Here is a 21619-nt window from a genome sequence, read left to right on the forward strand (position 1 = left end):
TACTACATTACATGCTCAGTCATGTCTGACTCTATGTGACCCCATGGACTGTAGCCTGCCAGGCTCCTCTGCCCACAGAATTCACTAGGCCAGAATACTGGAGTGGGTTGCCTTTTACTACTCCAGGGGATCCTCCCGATCCAGGGATCTAACCTGCATTTCCTGCGTTGGCAGGCAGATTCTTTATACCACTGTACCACCAGAAAAGGCCATTCTCGCTGACTTTATAATGTTTCTTTTTTTGGCAAGATCCCTAAGGTATAACAAGGTGAATGTCTTCAGATGGAAGATGTAAAACTTTCATTCCATGCACAAGGTTTCTTTCCTATTAAGGAGTTCCAGAACAGTCTGTATAATGAGAACACTTACGGCGTTTCCATCCTGTGTGAGTTCTGTGAGTAGATAAGCTTAATGGAAAGAGCTTTGTCACATTCTCACAGTCACTGTGCACAGTATTTCCCTCTGTGCTGAGTTCGCTGATGATTAGCAAGCACTGATTTCCGAAAGAAGGCTTTCTGACATTCGCTGCATCCATAGGGCCTCTCTCCTGTGTGAGTTCTCCGGTGACTGATAAGAGCTGACAGAGTAGTAAACGCTTTCTTGCAATGGGGGCATTCATATGGTTTCTCTCCTGTATGAATTCTCTGATGTACAGTGAGATAGGACTTGGCTGTGAAAGCCTTATCACACACATTGCATTTGAATGGTTTTTCACCTGTATGGGTTCTCTGATGTATAATGAGTGTTGACTTACACGACAGAACCTTCCCACATTCGGGGCATTCACACAATTTCACTTTAGCATGACAATTTTTTAGATGGTTAGTGAGACCTGACTTCTGGATGAAAGCCTGTGGACATTCACTGCATCCATAAGGTCTCTCTCCTGTGTGAATTCGCTGATGGATCATGAGATATGCCTTAGTGGAGAAGGCCTTCTCACAGTTTGAGCATTCATATGGTCTCTCTCCTGTATGAACTCTCTCGTGGATAACGAGATGTGCCTTTGACGTGAAGGCTCTATCACATGCACTGCACTTGAAGGGCTTCTCGCCAGTATGGGTTCTCTGATGTACAATGAGAGTTGACTTAGAGGACAGAATCTTCCCACATTCACTGCATTCGTGGGATTTCTCTGCTGCGTGATGACTTTTCTTATGATCACTGAGATCTGACTTCTGGATGAAGGCTTGCTGACACTCACTACATCCATACGGTCTCTCTCCTGTGTGGATTCGCTGATGAATCAGGAGCTGAGCCTTTTTTGAGAAGGCTTTCTCACAATCGGAGCATTTGTATGGCTTCTCTCCCGTGTGAGTTCTCTGATGTACAGTGAGATGTGCTTTCACCATGAAGGCTTTATCACAAACTCCACATCTGAAGGGTCTTTCTCCTGAGTGAGTCCTCTGATGTAAGCTGAGCTTTGACTTCCAAGGAAAAGCCTTCCCACATTTGCTGCATCTGTGGGACTTTCCTTCTCTGTGTCGGGTCTTCTGATGATAGGCAAGTGCTGACTTTGTAATGAAGGCTTTCTGACATCGACTGCATCCATATTGGTTTTCTTCTGTGTGAGTGTCCTGATGAGTAACCAGCTTTAACTCACTGGGAAAGGTTCCCTTACAATCACGGCATCCGTGGGAATTATTTCCTGCGTGAATTCTCCAAGGCATGGTTGTGAGTGGTTGACAAGTATCCATTGCATTTTGATTGCATCCATATAGTTTCTTGCCTAAAGAAGTTGAGTTATAATTAGCAAACCCTGACAGCTAGATGAAAGCCAGAGTACTCATAGCAGAATGAACAACATAGCAAGTAAAGGTCCAGAAAAAGGCTGTTTTTTAAATTATTATTATTATAAAAACGAGTGATATAATTAGTAAAATTTGAGGAAACTCTAGATTGGGTAATAGTTCTGTATAAGTAGTAATATCCTGATTTTGATAACTATTTTATGTTTTTTAAATTACCTGTTTCTAGGAAATACACAATTATGTATTTATAAAGGGTCATTATTAGGGGTCAAGAGTTCAGGAAAGCAATATGTACTTGCGTGTGTGTGTGTGTATGTGTGTATAAAATGACAGATTACGATAAAGCAAATGTGGTAAAATACTACCACTTAAGCGAATCTGCAAAAACAATGTACATGAAATCTGTGCATAATCTTGGGATTTCACATGAAGTCTAAACTATTTAGGAATAAATATTTTCAAAAGGAAAAAATAAACAATAAAAGAAGACATTTTTATTAAGTTATATAGGAGGATTACTCATAATGGCCTGAATGCAGAATGACTAATTTGTTTTAGATTCCCACAATGGCATCTTGCACAGTACTCTAGTATTTCCGATCTAAACGCTGGTTATACTATGGGTTGATTGCAAAAATTAACTTCATTATACTTCGTTTTTACATAAAGAAGAAAGTAGGCAGTAGTCAGGAAATGCTCATGTGTAGGACGACTCTGGAAGGATTCAGATATTATATTATTAATAACAGTAACAGGATGCCATTCAAGGTAATACTAGGAGAGAGATGTCTTAGCTTTCACTTCAAAAATGTCATCCTTTGTGTATGTGAATTACAAGATCTTAAATATTGTGACATAACACTATTTTTAGGCTTGTGGACTGTGGTTATGAAAATTGGTAATGATCTGCTATGTCATATAGCATTGTTCTTAGATTACACTCCAGATTTTGCGCTCTACCCTCCCACTCAGAAGGTTGTTCTACATGATGGTTTATCTTGTCATTCCTCGTTTTTTCAATCCAGGTAACTGTCAAAACATTATGTCTTTAAAAAGCCAGATGTTTCTGAAGCTTATGCTCATGACCATTGTGGGGGGGGTGGGGTGGTGAGTAGCTACAAACACTGATTTTCCTTACTTCCTTTTTATAAATAAGTAAAAACAGCAAAATTTTTGAAAAAAAATCACTTGATTATTGTGTGGAGAACAGAGAGAAGCAAGATTAAACAAGTCAAGAGTATTTTCAAGAAAACTATCATAATTTTGGCAAAAAATACTGGACATTGATGTGTGAGTGAAAACAACAGTAACAGAAAAGAGTGGAGCCCTTGGGATATAAGGAGACAGACCAAACTTGCTGATAGATTCAATTTGTGGTGTGAGCGAAAACAGGAACAAAAAGTGATGTGAATATGAGGTAGGTATCAGATCTCTGAGTGCAGAAAAGAAGCATCAGGTGACTATATAGGGATGAGGGAAGGTTTGGTCAGTAGACAGAAATTTGGGGGTCATCAGCAAATAAATAGTATTGTTAAGGCCATGAAATTTAATGAATTTACACTGGTTAACAAATGACAGAAACAGGCAAAAATGAAGCTTCATGCTTTGCAACTCTGAAGACTTTAGGAGATGCCCAGAGATGAATGGAGAAGGTCCATTCATCAGGCACAAACAATGACAACAAAGGAAAGACACCAAATTAAGTCTTAAACAAACATCTGGGGGAAGCAGTTTAGAATAAAGGATCCTCAGCTTTTAAAGTGTAGTCACCCTATCTTACTGATTCTTTCTTGTTTAATTAATTCTGCAGGCAATAGACAGTGAAACTTCCCAAAACTCTAATATCACATTTATAGACCACCAGTGGTCAATATCCCCACCTTCTGGTTTGCTCTGATACATTCTCACAGAGCCCACAGAAAGCCACCAGCACTGGTGTTGCTGTATTAACTGGAAGAATTGTGGCATTATTTGATCAGGTAAGTGTTAGTCACTCAGTCGTGCAAGAAGCTAAAGAGAATGCGGAGAAAGGAAGTGACGCTGCCAAACAGGAAGGAGGAGGAGGAAGTCTGGATGCTGTAAGGAAACTAATTACTGAACAGTAAGTCAATCTGAGAGAAAAAGAGGCACATTTTCCTGGAAACAGCATGCAAGAGAGCCTTGTCAATGATTTAGGTGTTTGTAAAGACCTTCAGAGTCCCTTGGACAGCAGGGAGATCAAACCAGTCCATCCTAAAGGAAACTAAACCTGAATATTCACTGAAGGACTGATGCAGAAGCTGAAGCTCCAATACTTTGGCCACCTGATGCAAAGAACTGACTCACTGGAGAAGACCCTGATGCTGGGAAAGATTGAGGGCAGGACAGGGGGGCAATAGAGGATGAGATGGTTCCACAGACTCAACAGACATGAGTTTATTTTCACCCTGGGAGACAGTGAAGGACAGGAAAGACTAGCATGCTGTAGTTCATGGGGTTGCAAAGAGCCAGACACAACTTAGCGACTAAACAACAAGCACCACCTTCAGAGTTTTAGCCTTGCTAAACACATTCGGAAGGGTCAACCTTTCACCTCCAACTACTTTCAAGGTCTCCCATCTTGCGACTTCTCATCTGCTTACTTACCTGAAAAGTACTGATGCTGCATTTCATCTTCTTTCCATGGCCCTTCTCTGGGCTCGAAGTTAAGGATCAGAACTGGTATGGTAGCTTGATAGCCTGTTCATGGGAAATGACAAAGACTTGGATGTTTACAATTCGACTTGGTGGGGGATGTCTAGGAAGAGCACAAAAGGAATGGACACACTCTCACCTTGGCAGATTAAAGAGCTAATGGAGATGAAAACACGTTAAGTTCTGATGGGAACAGAAGGACTGAAAATTGATTTGTCTATAAACTCAAACCCAGTATCTTGAGTCTCTCTGGACGTTAGGGCAACTAAAAAAGGAAAGGCTATTGGCTGTGTTCTGAATGACACAGTTAACTAGTGTCACAGGTTATTAGAATTCTCCAGTAACACATCCTGATGTTGGCTCTTCTAAGCAGAACCTAGTGGCTACCACTCCTCTCAGGTAAATAAGTAGAAGTGAAGTTGCTCAGTCGTATCCAACTCTTTATGACCCCATGGACTATAGCCTACCAGGCTCCTCTGTCCATGGAATTTTCCAGGCAAGAGTACTGGAGTGGGTTGCCATTTCCTTCTCCAGGGGATATTCCCGACCCAGGGATCGAACGTAGGTCTCCCGCATTGTAGGCAGACGCTTTACCATCTGAGCCAAAAGGGAAGCCCCCCCCCACCCCCCGCCAAGTGAAGTCCATAGAAATATCCTCAAATGACACTAGTCCCTATTAATTATCACAGATTCTTCTTCCAATGTGTGGTGATCATTGTGAGTGTGTGTATGTGTGTGCTCAACTGTATCCAACTCTTTGTGATCCCATGGACTATAGCCTGCCAGGCTCCTCTGTGCATGGAATTTTTCTAGGCAAGAATACTGGAGTGGGTTGCCATTTCCTCCTCCAGGGGATCTTCCCAACCTAGGAATTGAACTCATGTCTCTTGGGCCTCCTGTGTTGGCAGGTGGATTCTTTCCCACTGCACCACCTAGGAAGCCGGTGATGGTCATTACTAATAAGCAAAAGACCTACAGGTATATGTTCTGGCTGTTTTCACCATAAGTTACCAAGGCGCTCTCTCTCTGGGTAACAGTTTTCATTAGTTACTATGAAAAGAAGTAAAATGCCCTTATACTGATTTTGCAATTGAACACTTAATTATCAACTAGTCTAGTAAATCAGGAGTTTCTGAAAAGCATATTCACTATATTTTACAGGTAAAATATCCCTAAAGCAGGGACATAAAATGTCTCTATAAAACATTTCAGACAATTATTTAAGAGGTGAAGAAGAACTAAGTGCTAACATATAAACACAGCAAAAATCTGCCCTCAAGGAGCTTTTGGACACATTTCAACAGACAGAACAAATAACAGAATCAGATATGAAATAACTACACATGCAGGAATTATCAGTACAAGATATTAATATGTTTAATATAAAGGTTTACTGTATTGAGAAACAGGATATCTAAAATATGTAGAAGGGATATTATTAAAATGGCCATTTAGAGGTACATAAACCAGCAGAAAAATTAAAAAATAAAGTTCAGTCAGTTCTCATTATTCATGGATTTACTGTGAATTCACCTGACTGCTAAAATTTCTTTTTAACCCAAAATCAATAATCACAGCACTTGCACGAACATCTGCAGACATCTGCACAGAATAATTTGAGCAACAAATAATTTGAGTTGCCCGATGTGTATGATCCTGGCTGAGTCTGAACAAAATGATGCTGTCTTATTTCAGTTCTCCTATTGCAAACAAGCACCCTCTTCATGGTCTACTTAGTGTCATGTTTTTCATGACACTTTTCTTGGTAATTTATACTTTTATACTTTTTCTTGGTAATTCTGCTGATTAAAATGGTCCCAAGCACAGTGTTCAAGTACCGTCTAATGTCTTCAAGTGCAAGAAGGCAGTGATGTACCTTATGGAGCAAGGTGTTGGATAAACTTTGTTCAAGGCTTCCCTTGTGGCTCAGTAGTGGAGAATCTGCCTGCCAATGTGGGGGACACGGGTTCAATCCCTGATCTGGGAGGATCCCACATGTCACAGAACAACTAAACCAGTGTGCCACAACTACTGAGCCTGAGCTCTAGAGCTCATGACCTGCAACTACTGATCCCATGTGCACTAGAGCCCATGCTCTGCAAAAAGAGAAGTCACTGCAATGAGAAGCCTGGGCACCACAACTAGAGAAAGCCCACACACAGCAACAAAGGCCCAGCTCAGCCAGAAATAAATAAAAATGTTAAAGAGACACTGTGCAATTGGCCACGTGCGTGTCAGTTGCTCAGCTGTGTCCAGCTCTTTGCAACTCCATGGGCTATAGACTACTAGGCTCCTCTGCCCATGAGATTCACCAGGCAAGAATACTAGAAAGGGTAGCCATTCCCTTTCCAGGGGATCTTCCTGACACAGGGATTGAACCCAGGTCTCCCATGTTGCAGGTAGATCTTTACCCTGTGAGCCACCAGGGGAGCAATCTGTCCTTTTCTTCATGTGGAGAGAATTCCACAGAAAATTATAATTTCCATAATCCACTTGACACAGCCTTCTTGACCATATATAATATTTATAATAACTATTTTAACATCATTTTCTACTAATTCTGTCACCCATGTCATTTCTGGGTCTCTTTTACTACTTTTCCCCTCTTTTTAGATTTATTGTTTTCTGTATTTTTTATTATTTTTATTTTCTTTAAGAAATAGTTTTTCATTTTTTATTTTTCTGGGTCTCTTTCTATAGACTTTCCTTTGTGTTTATGGGTCCTATTTTCCTGTTTCTTGGCATACATGCATAGGTTCTGACTGGATGTCTGACTGTGAAATTAACATTACTGGTTGATCCATGCCTGCTGAGTCATGTCCTACCTTTGTGACCCCGTGGACTATAGCCCGCCAGGATCCTCTGCTCATGGAATTTTATATGTGGATATGTTAATCTATTCAATTTCAGAATAGATACAAAGGTATGTTTGGTAGTATTTCCAGCAGTAAAAATCTTATGTTCCATTAGGAGAGAGTTCTTTTCCAGTGCTGACAATTTGATTCTTATGTTTCAAGAGCATTCCATGGTGTTCACATCTAAGAATTAGTACAAGATTCTCTGATTAAGGAAAAAAATGTTAATGTGCAGGTCAGGAAGCAACAGTTAGAACTGGACATGGAACAACAGACTGGTTCCAAGTAGGAAAAGGAGTACATCAAGGCTGCATGTTGTCACCCTGCTTATTTAACTTCTATGCAGAGTACGTCATGAGAAACGCTGGGCTGAAGCAGCACAAGCTGGAATCAAGATTCCCGGGAGAAATATCAATAACCTCAGATATGCAGATAACACCACCCTTATGGCAGAGAGTGAAGAGGAACTAAAAAGCCTCTTGATGAAAGTGAAAGAGGAGAGTGAAAAAGTTGGCTTCAAGCTCAACATTCAGAAAATGAAGATCATGGCATCTGGTCCCATCACTTCATGGGAAATAGATGGGGAAACAGTGGAAACAGTGTCAGACTTTATTTTTGGGGGCTCCAAAATCACCGCAGATGGTGACTGTAGCCATGAAATTAAAAGACACTTACTCCTTGGAAGGAAAGTTATGACCAACCTAGATAGCATATTCAAAAGCAGAGACATTACTTTGCCAAAAACGGTCCATCTAGTCAAGGCTATGGTTTTTCCTGTGGTCATGTATGGATGCGAGAGTTGGACTGTGAAGAAAGCTGAGTGCCAAAGAACTGATGCTTTTGAACTGTGGTGTTGGAGAAGACTCTTGAGAGTCCCTTAGACTGCAAGGAGATCCAACCAGTCCATTCTAAAGGAGATTGGTCTTGGGTGTTCTTTGGAAGGAAGGATGCTAAAGCTGAAACTCCAGTACTTTGGCCACCTCATGCGAAGAGTTGACCCATTGGAAAAGACTCTGATGCTAGGAGGGATTGGGGGCAGGAGAAGGGGACAACAGAGGATGAGATGGCTGGATGGCACCACCGACTCGATGGACGTGAGTCTGAGTGAACTCCGGGAGATGGTGATGGACAGGGAGGCCTCGCGTGCTGCAATTTATGGGGTTGCAAAGAGTCGGACATGACTGAGCGACTGAACTGAACTGAACTGTACTTAGATCATAATCACTTTAGATAACTGCTTCACTGAGAACATGCTGTTTCAAATTTATTTAAGGGGTAGGCAGGAATTTATTGAAGTGCAACTCTCTGAAATCTAATGCTTCTGTGGTAGGCAATATCATGGCAAATCCCAAAGATGTTCATGTCCCAATTCCCAGAATAGGGAAACCTGTTACATTGTATGGTGAAGGGGAATTAAGGCAGAAGATGGCATTAAGTCATTTTAAGGCCAAATAGTTTCTAGAGTTTTAAGGTTCACATGGTGCCCCAGGGCAGATTATACCCAGAGGCTCACCAATATTAGCTTTAGAAGGTGAGATTTGGCATGCCCGAGTGGATCCATTTTAGGTGAGATTTTGGACTCTGAGTTGGTCCTATAACAGGCTGAGACACTTGGAGATGGTGGAATAGGGTGAATCCATTTTACATGTGGGATGGACATGAACCATTGGGTGCCAAAGGGTGACCTTTGGTAGGCAGCATAGTGGCCTCCCAAAGATGTCTACATCCTTATATCCAGGACTTGTGAATATGCTACATTATAAGGCAAAGGGGACACAAGTTAGCGATGAAGTTAAAGTTGCTGATTAGCTGATTTTAAGATAGGACATTATTTTGAATTTTCTGGGTGGGCCCAATGTAATCACAAGGGTCCTTAAGCATGGAAGGAAGAGGCAGAAAAGTGAGAGATGAAGAGCTGACCAGTCATCACTGGCCTTAAGGAAGGAAAGGGGCCAAAAGTCATGGAATTTGGGCAGCTGCTAGAAGCTGGGAAAACAAAGAAACCGAGTCTGCTCTAGAACCTCCATAAAGAAATCTGACCTTGCCAACAACCTTGTTTTTAAGCCCAGAGAGATGCATTTTTTGGATTTCAGATCTCTGGACTAATGCACTGTGTTATTCTGAAACACTAACTTTGTGAAAATTGGTTACACCAGCCACAAGAAACTAATACAGCTGTACTTTTACATTCATTATATTCTGAGGTTTTCACTCCATACTGCAATTCCTGACGTCTAACAGACGCGAGTCTGAGTGAACTCCGGGAGTTGGTGATGGACAGGGAGGCCTGGCATGCTGCGATTCATGGGGTTGCAAAGAGTCGGACACGACTGAGTGACTGAACTGAAGATTTCCTTTACTTAGAGAAGTCTCTCCCCATTTCCCAAGGTAAAACTGTGATACAGGACTTAATTTGGGGATACAATTTCTTTTTTTTTTTTTTTATGGCTTTCAGGGGATTTCTCTTTTCTATGAGTTCTTCCCCACTTTATAAATGTGTTTTTTCCACTTTCAGTGCCTCTAGAGTTGTCTTTCTATGCTTCTCTGACAAGTGAGAAGGTATAATTGATCACTGAAGACCATCACACTCTTTCCTAAGGTTTCAGTCCCATGGGAACTCTCTGAAACTCACTAGGATATCACTTCTGGGAAAAAGGTTCCCCACAAGAGCTACATTTCTGCTCCATATGATCTCACTGATATTTACTAAGTCTAACTTCTCATGGAAGTGTTCTACACAATCACTGCATCCACGGCATTTCTGTCCTGAAATCAACTCTTTATATATATATTTTTGGCCGCACCCCACAACAGCCTGTGAAATTTTAGTTCCTCAACCAGGGATTTAACCTGTGCCCCTTGCATTGGAAGCTTAGAGTCTTAACCATTGGACCTCCAGGGAAATCCAGCATTTCTGCCCTAAGTGAGCATTGACACATAATGAATGTGGGGAAGATTCTGGCTCAAGGCTCCCCCATCTCTGGAGGAAAAATCCCCCATGGATTTTTCTTTCTATGCAGTATCTGTAACATACAAGACATAATTTATTACTGAAGGGGTGATCACATTCACTGCATTTCTGAGGCTTATTCCCTGAGTAAACCCCCGATTATCTACTGAGGCCTGACTTCTTAGAAAAGACTGGGCCACAATCACTCTGTTTCTGCCCATTAGCAGCTCGCTGCTTGATAAGGACTGGGTTCCCAAAGACACCATCTCTCTGGGCACTGTGTTAACAGGGCTTTGCTCTTGTATGAGTTCACTCAGGCATAAAGAGCTATGATGCCCGGAGGAGGGTATCTCCAGCTCTGGGGATTCTACAGCTTTCTCTCCCCAGTGAGTCTTCTTATGTTTGATGAGAACATGTCGGCCAAGGCTTCGCCACATTCACTGCAGCCATACGGTCTCTCTGGTGTGAGTCCACTGATGCTGAATGAGCTTTGCCTTGCTTCAGAAGGCCTTTTTGCAGTCACTGCATTCACACAGTTTCTCTTTCCTGTGAGTTCTCTGATGCTTGGTCAGGTCAGACTTAAAAAAGAAGGTTCTTCTGCATTTGTGGCACTCATAAGGCTTCTCTCCTGTGTGGCGTCTCTGATGGGCAATGAGGTAAGCCTTTTGGGAAAAGGCCTTCCCACACATACCGCAGCCATACAGTTTCTCTCTGGTGTGAGCACGCTGATGTCTCTTGAGCCGGTAACCTCTGGCTGACGGCTTTTCCACACTCACCACATCCTGTAGGGCTTCTCTCCTGTGTGACTTCTCTGGAGGCCCATGAGCTGCAACCTTCTGGAAAAGGCTTTCCCATTCATCAGGTTCATGGGGCTTCCCTCCCGTATGAGTTCTCTGATGTTCAGTGAGCTGAATCTTGATGAATGCTTTTCCACATGTGTTGCATCTGTGGGGCTTCTCTCCCCTTTCAGTTCTCTGATGTCTAATGAGCTGGGCCTTCCTGGAGAACGCTTTCCCACATTCACTGCATGCACATGGCTTCTTTCCTGAGCAAGTTTTCTGACGGCCACTGAGCGGTGGTTTAGCGCTACTGGGTTTCACACAACCATGGTATTTGATTCCACTAAGAGTTTTATTATCCTGGAGGCAGACAGATGATTTCCCATACCCACTGAACCCATCAGAGTCCTTTCCTGTGTATCTTCTATTCTCAGCAACAAAACCTAACTGTGACTTTAAACTTTTACAGCGTGAGCCAAACTTATTGTGTTTTTGTGTTAAAGGAACAAGGCTTTTGCATAAGTCAAAATTATTTGCATAACTTTGTGGATATCTTTCCAAAATTTTAATCCTGTTTTGGTTTTCTGGGTGCCACTGCAAATGATCAATCTCCCACATTTCTTTTAGGACAAAGAACAATGAAAACATCCATGATAATTCTAGGAGGGGGGGAGGAATAGAGTATAAAAATGCCATGGTTTGAGTTAGCTCTTATAAGATCCCAGTCTAAGAGAAATGTCTACTATGGAAGTGTATGTTATGCTCTGTGAAAAAAATGACAGTATTATAAAACAAAATTCAATAGGAACAGCAGTTAGTTAGTGTTAGTCACTCAGTCATGCCCAACTTTTTGTGACCCCATGGACTGTAGCCTGCCAGGCTCCTCTATCCATGCAATTCTCCAGGCAAGAATACTGGAGTGGGTAGCCATTTCCTTCTCCAGGGGATCTTCCTGACCCAGGGCTCGAACCCAGGTCTCCTGCATTGCAGGCAGATTCTTTACCATATGAGCCACCAGGGAAGCCCAAAAGAAGGCACCTGGAATCCATACAGAAGGTCTTTCAAATTCTTTTGGCCATGTCCTGTGCCATATGGGACCTTAGTTCCCTGACCAGGGATCGAACCTGTGACCCCTGCAGAGGAAGCATGGAGTCTTAACTACCGGACCACCACAGAGACCTTCAGAAATAATAGAGCAAATAGGAAAGACTCAAGGTAACTGAAAGGCAGAGCAATATGGTAGAACCTAAACAAAATGCATGGGGAGGAAAAGAATTCACCAGGAGGAAAAATGATCTCATTCATGAAACTGAAGGAAAAAGGATTTCGTAGGACAATTACTTTGGATGCAGGCAAAATGCAGAATCAGAGGGCAGATTAGACTATAGACAGAGAGTTGTCAACCCAGGGATATCTGTCAGAGAGCTTAAATCTTCCATATGTGTGAACACACACTCTGAGGGTGAAGACAGGATCTGGGAGAAAAGAGGATTCTGGTCTCACGCACAGGAAGTAGAGCAACACAGGCCAGTGGCCCTGGTGGCTGGCAACACACAGAGGGTTAGAGTGCAGGTCAGATGTTAGCAGGAGTCAACCTGGGGCCCTCCAGCAGAGAACAGAAAGCTGAGGCCCTGAGACTGAGTCAAACTTTTAACAGAAGATTAACAAAACCCCTAACCTGAAAGCTGGGGAAGCAGAGGGTCAATCAGTAGACAGAGGTCCCCTGGGAGACAAGGTGTGTGTGGTTTTCAGATGAATGAAGGTGACATGGGTTGTCAGGGAGGGAGAACAGCTGTCAAAAGGGGAGCTGATACTGCAGAGGCAGGGGGCAGCGCTAAGTGCAAAACGATCTGCATGGGTGGTGAGAGGGACCTCGGAGTGAGCAAGGTGGAGGACAGACAGTGAGCCCTTGCAGACAAAGGAAAGGAGAAGGCATGAGGGAGCGTGCTGGGAAGCAAGGAACCAGCAAGGTCTAGGATGAGACAAACCACAGTAAGATCCCGAAAACTGTAAAAAAGAAGACATCATCCTTTAATAGCAGGCAAAGAAGAACAGCCCTAATAACAACATGCAGAAAAGTGTTAGGTTATTGGGTTACCAACGGCGTCAGGGAAGTTCTCTAGATAACACTTCAGAAATGTCAACCTGTCACTGACTAACTGAATTTTTGTGTCATTTCTTCCCACCTTCTTGTTTTGAGCTCACTCACCTGGGCAGGTTGGACTCAGGGCTGCTCCCTTGACCATCCATGGGGGTCCTCCTTGTTCCAACTGAAAGAATGAATCTGGTTTGGGAGCCTGATATCCTGTAAACGGGAAATCATGGGATGGCTGGTGCTGACCATTTGAGCCAGGGTGATCTACGAGAACTGCACAAAGTTTGATTTTGGGGACCACATCCCTTGTACTTTGGTAAAGTAAAAACCTTTAACTTGGAAAGGGAGAACATGCATTCTAGGACCTACAGTGCTTTAGTCCCAACCATAAAATACAACATTCCAGGAACCCTACAGATTTCACTGAATGAGAAAGAAAAGGCAACTGACTATAATGCTGTCTGCTGGGATGCACCTTGCAGTCCTCCAAGCCAAGCCCTGGACTCACCCAACTTCAAACCAAAGAAAAAGAGCCCGGAGTCGGCGACAGAGACATCAATGGTTTAACGGAGGGAAGAGCTTACTTGTCTGACACAAGGTCCTGGAGCAACACCCCACTGTGTGTGGTACATGGCAAGTGGGACATGACGGCAGTCTTTGCTGGGGTGGGGGGGTGCGTTACCAGTTACAGGGGAAATTGATGTCAGGTTGGCTCATTGGTTACCAGGGAAGCCAGCAGACGCATGCCCGTCACCATCCCTATGAAAAGCTCTCATCGTGGAGATGTTCTGATCTACAGCCAGAATGGGCATTAGCTGGGGCCGGGGTAAATTTGTAGACAGGGAGGTCAGTCATCTGAGAAGGGTGTAGGTGAAGCAGGCCTGGGTTGAGCTAGAGATGGACAGAGAGCAGGCGGACAGCCATCCTGGGTGGCCCGAGCACACGCTGCCCTTACCTACTGACACTAAGTTGCAGTAGTTCTCCAGCATGACGTCCCAGTACAGGGCCTTCTGAGACGGGCCCAGGAGCTGCCACTCCTCCCCGCTGAAGCCCACAGCCACATCCTCGAATGACACAGGGCCCTGTAATAACAAATTCCAATGCAATTCGTGATGGAATATATGATGTGGAAAAAAGAATAAGAACATGTTCTTTTATTTTTTTATAAATCAGAAGAGATCTCATTTTTATTTTATTTTTTGGCCGTACAACATAGCTCATGGGATCTCAGTTCCCTGACCAGGGACTGAACCCAGATCACAGCAGGGAAAGCCCGGAATCCTAACCACTAGACCACCACGGAAGTCCCAGGAACACGTTCTGTTTATCTTCCCCATGATAAAAAATTATGTGCACTGTAGCTGTGGCTATTTCACGTAGGACAGACCATGTGTCTTTTTTTAAAACAATCTGTATTTATTTATTTTTGTGCTGTGTCTTTGTCGCTGCATGGGCTTTTCTGTAGTTGTGGGGGCCGCTCCCTAGCTGTGGTGTGTGGGCCTCTCACTGTCACGGCTTCTCCTGTTGCAGAGCACAAGCTCCAGGCCAGTGGGCTTTAGCAGTTGCGCCTCCCGTGCTCCAGAGCACAGGCTCAGTAGTTGTGGTGCTCGGGCTTAGCTCTGGGGCAATGTGGGATCTTCCTGGCCCAGGGATTGAACCTGTGTCCCCTGCATTGGCAGGTGGGTTCTTTACCACTGAGCCACCAGGGAAAAGCCTGTGACTGTGTCGTAGTCCACTTGGGTTGCTATAATAAAATACCGCAGACTGGGTAGCTTATAAAAACAAATTTATTTCTCACAGTTGTGGGGTCTGGGATGTCTGGGATCAAGGGCCATCATGGCCACCTTTTAGAGAGGGCCTGCTCCCTGGCTCATAGCGGGAACCTTCGCAGGGAAGGGTGAAGGATCCCTGTGCATTCTTTCTTAAAAGGACACTCATCCTATTCGTGAAGACCTCACCCTTCATGACTGATTTACACACCTCCAAAAGGTCCTACCTCCTAATACTATCATCTTTGATTGGTTAAGATTTCAACATGAATTGTAGAGGCACACAAACATTCAAACCACAGCCCTGTGGAATTCTACAAATTAGTCCTTCCCAGCCTAGAAAAGAACTCAAATAATATTTGCATAGAAATAAAAGACACTGTGCAGTAAGAATGTCTTTGTTTACATGAGTGAAAAATTTGTTATTAATTTAGATGTCTATTAGAGGCAGACAAAAGAAGTGAAGTGAAGTCGCTCAGTCGTGTCTGACTCTGCGATCTGCGGACTGTAGGCCACCAAGCTCCTCCGTCCAGGGGATTCTCCAGGCAAGAATATTGGAGTGGGTTGCCATTTCCTTCTCCAGGGCATCTTCCCGACCCAGGCAGCGAACCCAGGTCTCCCATATTGCAGGGAGACGCTTTAACCTCTGCACCACAAGGTATCCTAAACCGCCATGCTATGAAATGTTATGCAAACATTAACATCAATGAGATGGATTTAAATATACTGGTATCAATGATTTTCAAGGCATTCTCTTAAATGAAAAGAATCAAGCCCCCAAATAGTATGTAGTCTATAGTATATAGTCCATATAGTATATAGTCTCATCCCAGACATATGAAAAACTCTTAATAATATATTCAGCTACATATCTATAAGTTTACATATGCATGCACATACAAATACATATATTAAGATATACATAAATTAATCTAAATATAGATATATTTTACCAAACATGAATTTGATGGGAAACCCAAATTATTAACATGTACCCTTCGGGTTGGGCCTTTGGTGAGAAAAAAGTGAAAGAGGATATCTTCTTTTGATGCAAAGACTTGTGTGTGCTTAAACCTCGTGCACGTGAACGGAGCTATGTATCATTTGTATAAGTAAAAACACAAAGATCACCCAAGAATAATTGGCTTTGACTTCATTTTTTTGGAAACTGGGGTTAAGAAGTTATAAGGGAAGAATTTGCCTCTATTTTAAGATTTTAGCCTAAACTTACTGTCCACCAGATCCTAATTTTTATTAACATATACTCTTCTCAGGGCTTTCCTGGTGGCTCAGAAGGTAAAGAATCTGCCTGCAATGGAGGAGACCAGGGTTCTGTCTCCAGGTTGGAAAGATCCTCTAGAGAAGGGAATGGTTAACCACTCCAGTATTCTGGCCTGGAGAACTCCACAGACAGAGGAGCCTGGTGGGCTACACGCCATGGGAGTCCCAAAGAGTCTGACACAACTTAGTGACCATCATTTTCACTTTTTACTTCATATTGTTCTCATTTCATCAGACTGCTTTTTAGAAGCTTCCACAAGTCCCCTGGGAAACAAAGGATTAAAACAGATAACACAAACCTCACCTGGACCTTGCTCATCTTCTCTACTTCTTAAGAAAGGGTGTGTAACTCCAGGCTGTGTTCTGTCTTCTCTTTCCAGGCCTGCCTGGAGGTTATGGTCAGGGATCTCAGGTCAGGCTGCTGCCAGAATCCATGCTCTCCCAAGCCTGGAGCCTCCTTCTTCTATCACTGAAAATGTTCCTGTAGACTAGAACCTGTGGATTCAAGAGCAAATTCAATGACTGAACCTGTGGCCACAGCTCTCTCTAGCCACGAGTACTCATTCTAACAGAATGTCCCAATAGTTCAAGTCTCTTTAACTCCTTGAAAGGCTTTTCTATCATGGGGCTGGGTCCCACAGAAACATGAAATGGGTGAGAGGAATGCCTTTTTTGACAAAGCTGGAAAAGAGTGAAAGCAGAAGAGAAGATGGGAAATAAAAACCAGTTCCTGGTCTTGTCCATGGCTAAGATCTCACAGATCCAGTTCAGGAAAAATGAAGCACGAAAATGTTGGCCCTATAAACAACAAGGTCCTACTGTACAGCACAGGGAACTATATATTCAGTGTCTTACAATAAACAGTACTGGAAAAGAACATAACAGAATGTGTACATATATATAACATAGTGGAGTAGGAAATGGCAATCCAGTCCAGTTTCTTGCCTGGAGAGGCAAGAGAATTCCATGGACAGAGAAGCCTGATGGTTACAGTCCATGGGGTTGCAAGAATCAGACATGACTGAGCAATAAAAAGAAATGAGATGGTAAAGAATCTGCCTGCAATGCAGGAGACCTGGGTTCAATCTGAGTCGGGATGATTCCCTGGAGAAGGGAATGGCTACCCACTCCAGAACTCTTGCCTGGAGAATTCCATGGACAGAGGAGCCTGGAGGGTGCTACAGTGCACAGGGTCGCAAAGAGGCAGACTCAACTGAGGGACTAACAATTTCTTTTACTTTCATACAGTGGGATACTAATAGCAATGAAAAGAAATAATATTTTGCTACATGCAGTAACTTAGATGAATTTCACAACAAAATATTGAACATAAGAAGCCAGACACAAGAGAATATGTAATACATGATTCCACTTACATAAACTTAAGTCAGGAAAATTTAATATGTTTTTAGGAAAGTAATTGCCTCTGGAGAGGAGGGAGATTAGCAGGTGGAGGCTTCTAGGGTAGTGGAATACTCTATTTTTTTTTTTTAGCCATGCTGTTTGGCATGTGAGATCTTAGTTCCCTAACCAGGGATGACCAGGAATTGAACCCATGCCTCTGTAGTGGAAGGGCAGAGTCTTAACCACTGGACTGCCAAGGAAGTCCATGTAATATTCTATTCTTTTTAATTTGGTTTTTATTTTATTTCTGTAACATTCTAGCCTTTAATTTGGGGTGTATACTTGAAAAAAGCTTTTAAAGAAAAGTACAGATCAGTTTCACTTATACATTTTCACAATCTTTTTTTTACAATTTCAAGCAAAAGAAAGAACAGTCATTTAAACCTCATGTACAAAAACCCTGATAGAGAACAGTGTACTCAGGGACCCCCTGGTGGTTCAGTGCTTAAGAACCTGCCTGCCAAGGCAGGGAACACAGGTTCAATCCATGGTCCAGAAAGATCCCACACGCCTTCGGGCAACTAAGCCCAGGCACACACAACTACTGAGCCCGTGTGCCTAGAGTCCGTGCTCTGCGACAAGAGAAGCCACCTCAGTAAGAAGCCCCGTGCACCACAACCAGAAAGTAAATTCCACTTGCTGCACTAGAGAAAGCCCGTGTGCAGCAATGAAGACCCAGTGCAGCCGTAGATTAAAAAAAAAAAAAAAAGAACAGCATAATCAAACTCCACATATCCATTGTGTGACTTCAATAATTATCAATTCAACCCTAATTTGTTTTATCTACACTGCCATTCACTCCCCCACCACCACTGGATTATTTTGAAGCAAATCCAAAACATTTTTTTATTTCTAGGTCCAAAAATATTAGGTAGACTATAAGCAAACAGAATTCAGTCCCATGTTAAAAGAACAAATCATTATGAACAGGTATGGTTTATTCCCGGAATATAAAATATTGAGAAATCTCACAACATAAAGAAAACTTTAAAGAGAAAGAAATTATCAAAGAAAATAAAATTTAAAGCCTTTTAAGGGGACTGTAATGTACAGCATGGTGATTACAGTTAAATACCATATTAGACCTGGGTTCAATCCCTGGGTTGCAACGATCCCCTGGAGGAGGGCATGGCAACCCATTCCAGTATTCTGGCCTGAAGAATCTTCATGGAGAGCAGAGCCTGGAGGGCTACAGTCCTTGGGATCGCCAAGAGCCGGACACGACTGAGCAACTAAGCACATACACTTGAAAGTTAATAAAAAGTAGATCTTCAGTGTTCTCACCTTTAAAAAGAAATGGTAATTATGTCACATGATGCAGATGTTGGCTAACTTATAGTGGTGACCATTTTGCAATATGTAAGTGTATTAAATAAACACAACTGTACACCTTTAAACTTACAGAATTACATATGTATATGCCAACTACATCTCAATAAAGTGTGTGGGACACCTTTGAGAAAGAGTAATAACTTGATAAAGTGCAGGTACCATTTATTCAGACTATCAGGCACGCTGCTTTGTATTCAAAGAACTTTTGCTCATTCCATATTTCTAACAGCTATGAAGTGGGAATCATGACAGCTTTTTTCACAACTGATGAAGCCTGACTCAGAGATTAACCTACCCAAGTCAGAGGGAGAAGCAGGTTCTTCTTACTCCAGTCCATAAACTTGCCACCTGGCCAACTCTATTTGTAGGTAACAAAGATGCTCAACTAGAAAACATAAAGGAATCAATTTGAAGGAATCAATCAGTAATATCTGAGTGGAATGAGGTGACAAAATAAGTGTATCTTTTTAATTTTTGCTCTTGTGCATTACATAAAATAAGACACAAAATTGAGGGAGCAGGATAGTATGGGAAAAAAATGACACTATTTACAGTTACAACAAAAGTATAACCTGTTTACAAACAAACGTAATAAAACATGTCCAAAACACATAGAGAAAAACATCACAGCTGGTCAAAGAAACAAAAAAAAATTGAGTTAAAAGAAATCCATTTATGCGTTCCTAAAAGTGTAGTACCTACATCTGTATTGCTTCTTCCCAAATTAGAATATCCACTTGATGGAACATAACTGCGATAGTTTTTTTAAAAGAAAAGAAATAAAATTTTCAAATATTATGATAGGATGTTAGATTAAAATGTATAAAATCATACCAATACCTACACACCTGATCCCAATGCTAAAAATGAAATATACTAAATTTTAATAAGAGTTGCTTTCTGGAGGAGTATTTAAAGTGTGTTAGTCGCTCAGTCGTGTCCAATTCTTTGTGAGCCCGTGGACTGTAGCCTGCCAGGCTCCTCTGTCCATGGGATTTCCCAAACAAGAATACTGGAAAGTAAAAGTTGTTCAGTTGTGTCTGACTCTTTGCGGCCCCATGGACTATACAGTCCATGGAATTCTCTAGGCCAGAATACTGGAGTGGGTAGCCTTTCCCTTCTCCAGGGGATCTTCCCAACCCAGGGATCAAACCCAGGTCTCCCGCATTGCAGGCGGATTGTTTATCAGCTGACCCACAAGGGAAGCCCAAGAATACTGGAGTGGGTTGCCGTTCCCTTCTCCAAGAGATTTTCCCCACCCAGGGATCAAACCTCGGTCTCCTGCATTGGCAGGCAGATTCTTTACTGCTGAACACCAGGGAAGCCCTGATTTTAGGATGAACCTGAAAACCAAGTATTTTCAATAGGAATATACACTAAACATGGATTCAAGACCAGAGACTTCACATCTAAAATTAAACATGCAATAAGCTCCCCAAACGCTGTCCCTAATGCAGACACAAGTTCCAATCCCCAACAACAGACACCCCAAATGCTACTCTCCAGCAAAGACCTCCCAATTTGTCATGCTGTTAATCATGTTCAAGACACAGCAAAGCCAAACAAACTGAAACGCTGTTGTCTGGAACAGTGAAATGTTTATTTCAAGGCCTTGCAATGAGACAAGACGGCTCTTGCCCTAAAATGCCAAGGGATCTGGCAAAGCACTTTAAAAAGCCAGGTGAGGGAGGGGGTTTGCAGGGTCTAAGATCAGCTTGTGCACAATTCTTTAGTTGGCTGATGGTGAGGTAGCAGGATGGTTTCACAGGGGTTAACATTATCAGTCCTTGGGTTCCAGGAGGCGTGGGGTTCTGTGCCCTACCTCACTAAATAGTTTATTAATATCTTCTTCTTTGTTAGAGAGGGGGAGGTTTTTTTTTTTTTTAACTTCTGCAAAACAATTCAATTCATGAAATGTACATCAAGTACTATTATCGAGGTACTTCAGAGAGGAGCTGAAGCACAGGATATGAGGGAAGGCCTGTGCCAGGAAGGCCTGGTGGCGTCCAGCTAGGTTACAGATCCAACACGGTAACCCGTGCTCCCCCACCAGAGAAAACACTCAACACGAATCCCTGGGTTGGTCCACAAACACAAAAGGCACCAGCCGGCATAACCACTCGCTTGAGCCCAACGCCTACCCCTACGCAATCTGGAACAACAACAACAAACACCCTAAGGCGCTCTCCCTGGCCCTGAAACACGCCCAGAACCCAACACCGACCTGATGGATGACTTCCGTCTTCACCGCTGGAGACAAATCACAGGACAGCTGTTTTAAAACCTGGCGACCACCCTCCGCCGCAGGCAAGAATTCTGGAAGCTGAAAGGATGGCGGCCGACGAGGTTCACAAGCGGCCGTTCCAAAGACCCGGATCCTGACTTCTCGCGAGCCTTCGATGACGCAGCATTTCCGCGCCGGGTTCGCGGCTCTTTACCAGTAGCAGCCGTTTTTCCACATAGTTCCGTTTGATCGGTGAGGGCTTCGTTTTTCTTCCTTTCGCGGGAAGGTGTAAAACGGTGAGAAGCTATCGAAAAGGACTTAAAGATTCATACAATTGATGTCCAATATTTATCTCAATAGACTTGCTTTCAATTTGTAAAAAAAAAAAAGAAAAGGACTTATTTCACCCTATTTTCAGCCCACCTGACCCATTGGGCTGTGACTTTGAACATTTGCCAGGGGCGCTGCACAAATGCTTAGCTTCTCAGAAACTCAAGGGTACCTGG

At 42.8% G+C, this 21619-nt stretch overlaps 2 protein-coding genes across 3 annotated transcripts; both read right to left on the minus strand.

Annotated features, from left to right (window-relative positions):
• Positions 96 to 21244, minus strand: LOC102173963 (zinc finger protein OZF). 2 transcript variants are annotated; one of them, XM_018062942.1, is made up of 7 exons: positions 21114 to 21244; positions 19185 to 19274; positions 16458 to 16648; positions 14059 to 14185; positions 13218 to 13313; positions 4377 to 4469; positions 96 to 1729 (listed from the first exon to the last, which is right to left on the minus strand). In XM_018062942.1, exons 3-7 carry the CDS (start codon positions 16470 to 16472, stop codon positions 441 to 443), a joined length of 1620 nt encoding a protein of 539 aa, XP_017918431.1. In that variant the 5' UTR covers positions 16473 to 16648; positions 19185 to 19274; positions 21114 to 21244; the 3' UTR covers positions 96 to 440. The 2 variants fall into 2 exon arrangements, with proteins under 2 accessions (XP_017918431.1, XP_017918432.1); XM_018062943.1 differs by lacking the exon at positions 19185 to 19274.
• Positions 9709 to 11812, minus strand: LOC108638015 (zinc finger protein 577-like). The gene has a single exon (XM_018062962.1). The coding sequence runs from the start codon at positions 11702 to 11704 to the stop codon at positions 10730 to 10732; it is 975 nt and encodes a 324-aa protein (XP_017918451.1). The 5' UTR covers positions 11705 to 11812; the 3' UTR covers positions 9709 to 10729.

This window comes from Capra hircus, chromosome 18 (assembly GCF_001704415.2).
Source record: "Capra hircus breed San Clemente chromosome 18, ASM170441v1, whole genome shotgun sequence".
Classification (NCBI taxonomy): domain Eukaryota; kingdom Metazoa; phylum Chordata; class Mammalia; order Artiodactyla; family Bovidae; genus Capra; species Capra hircus.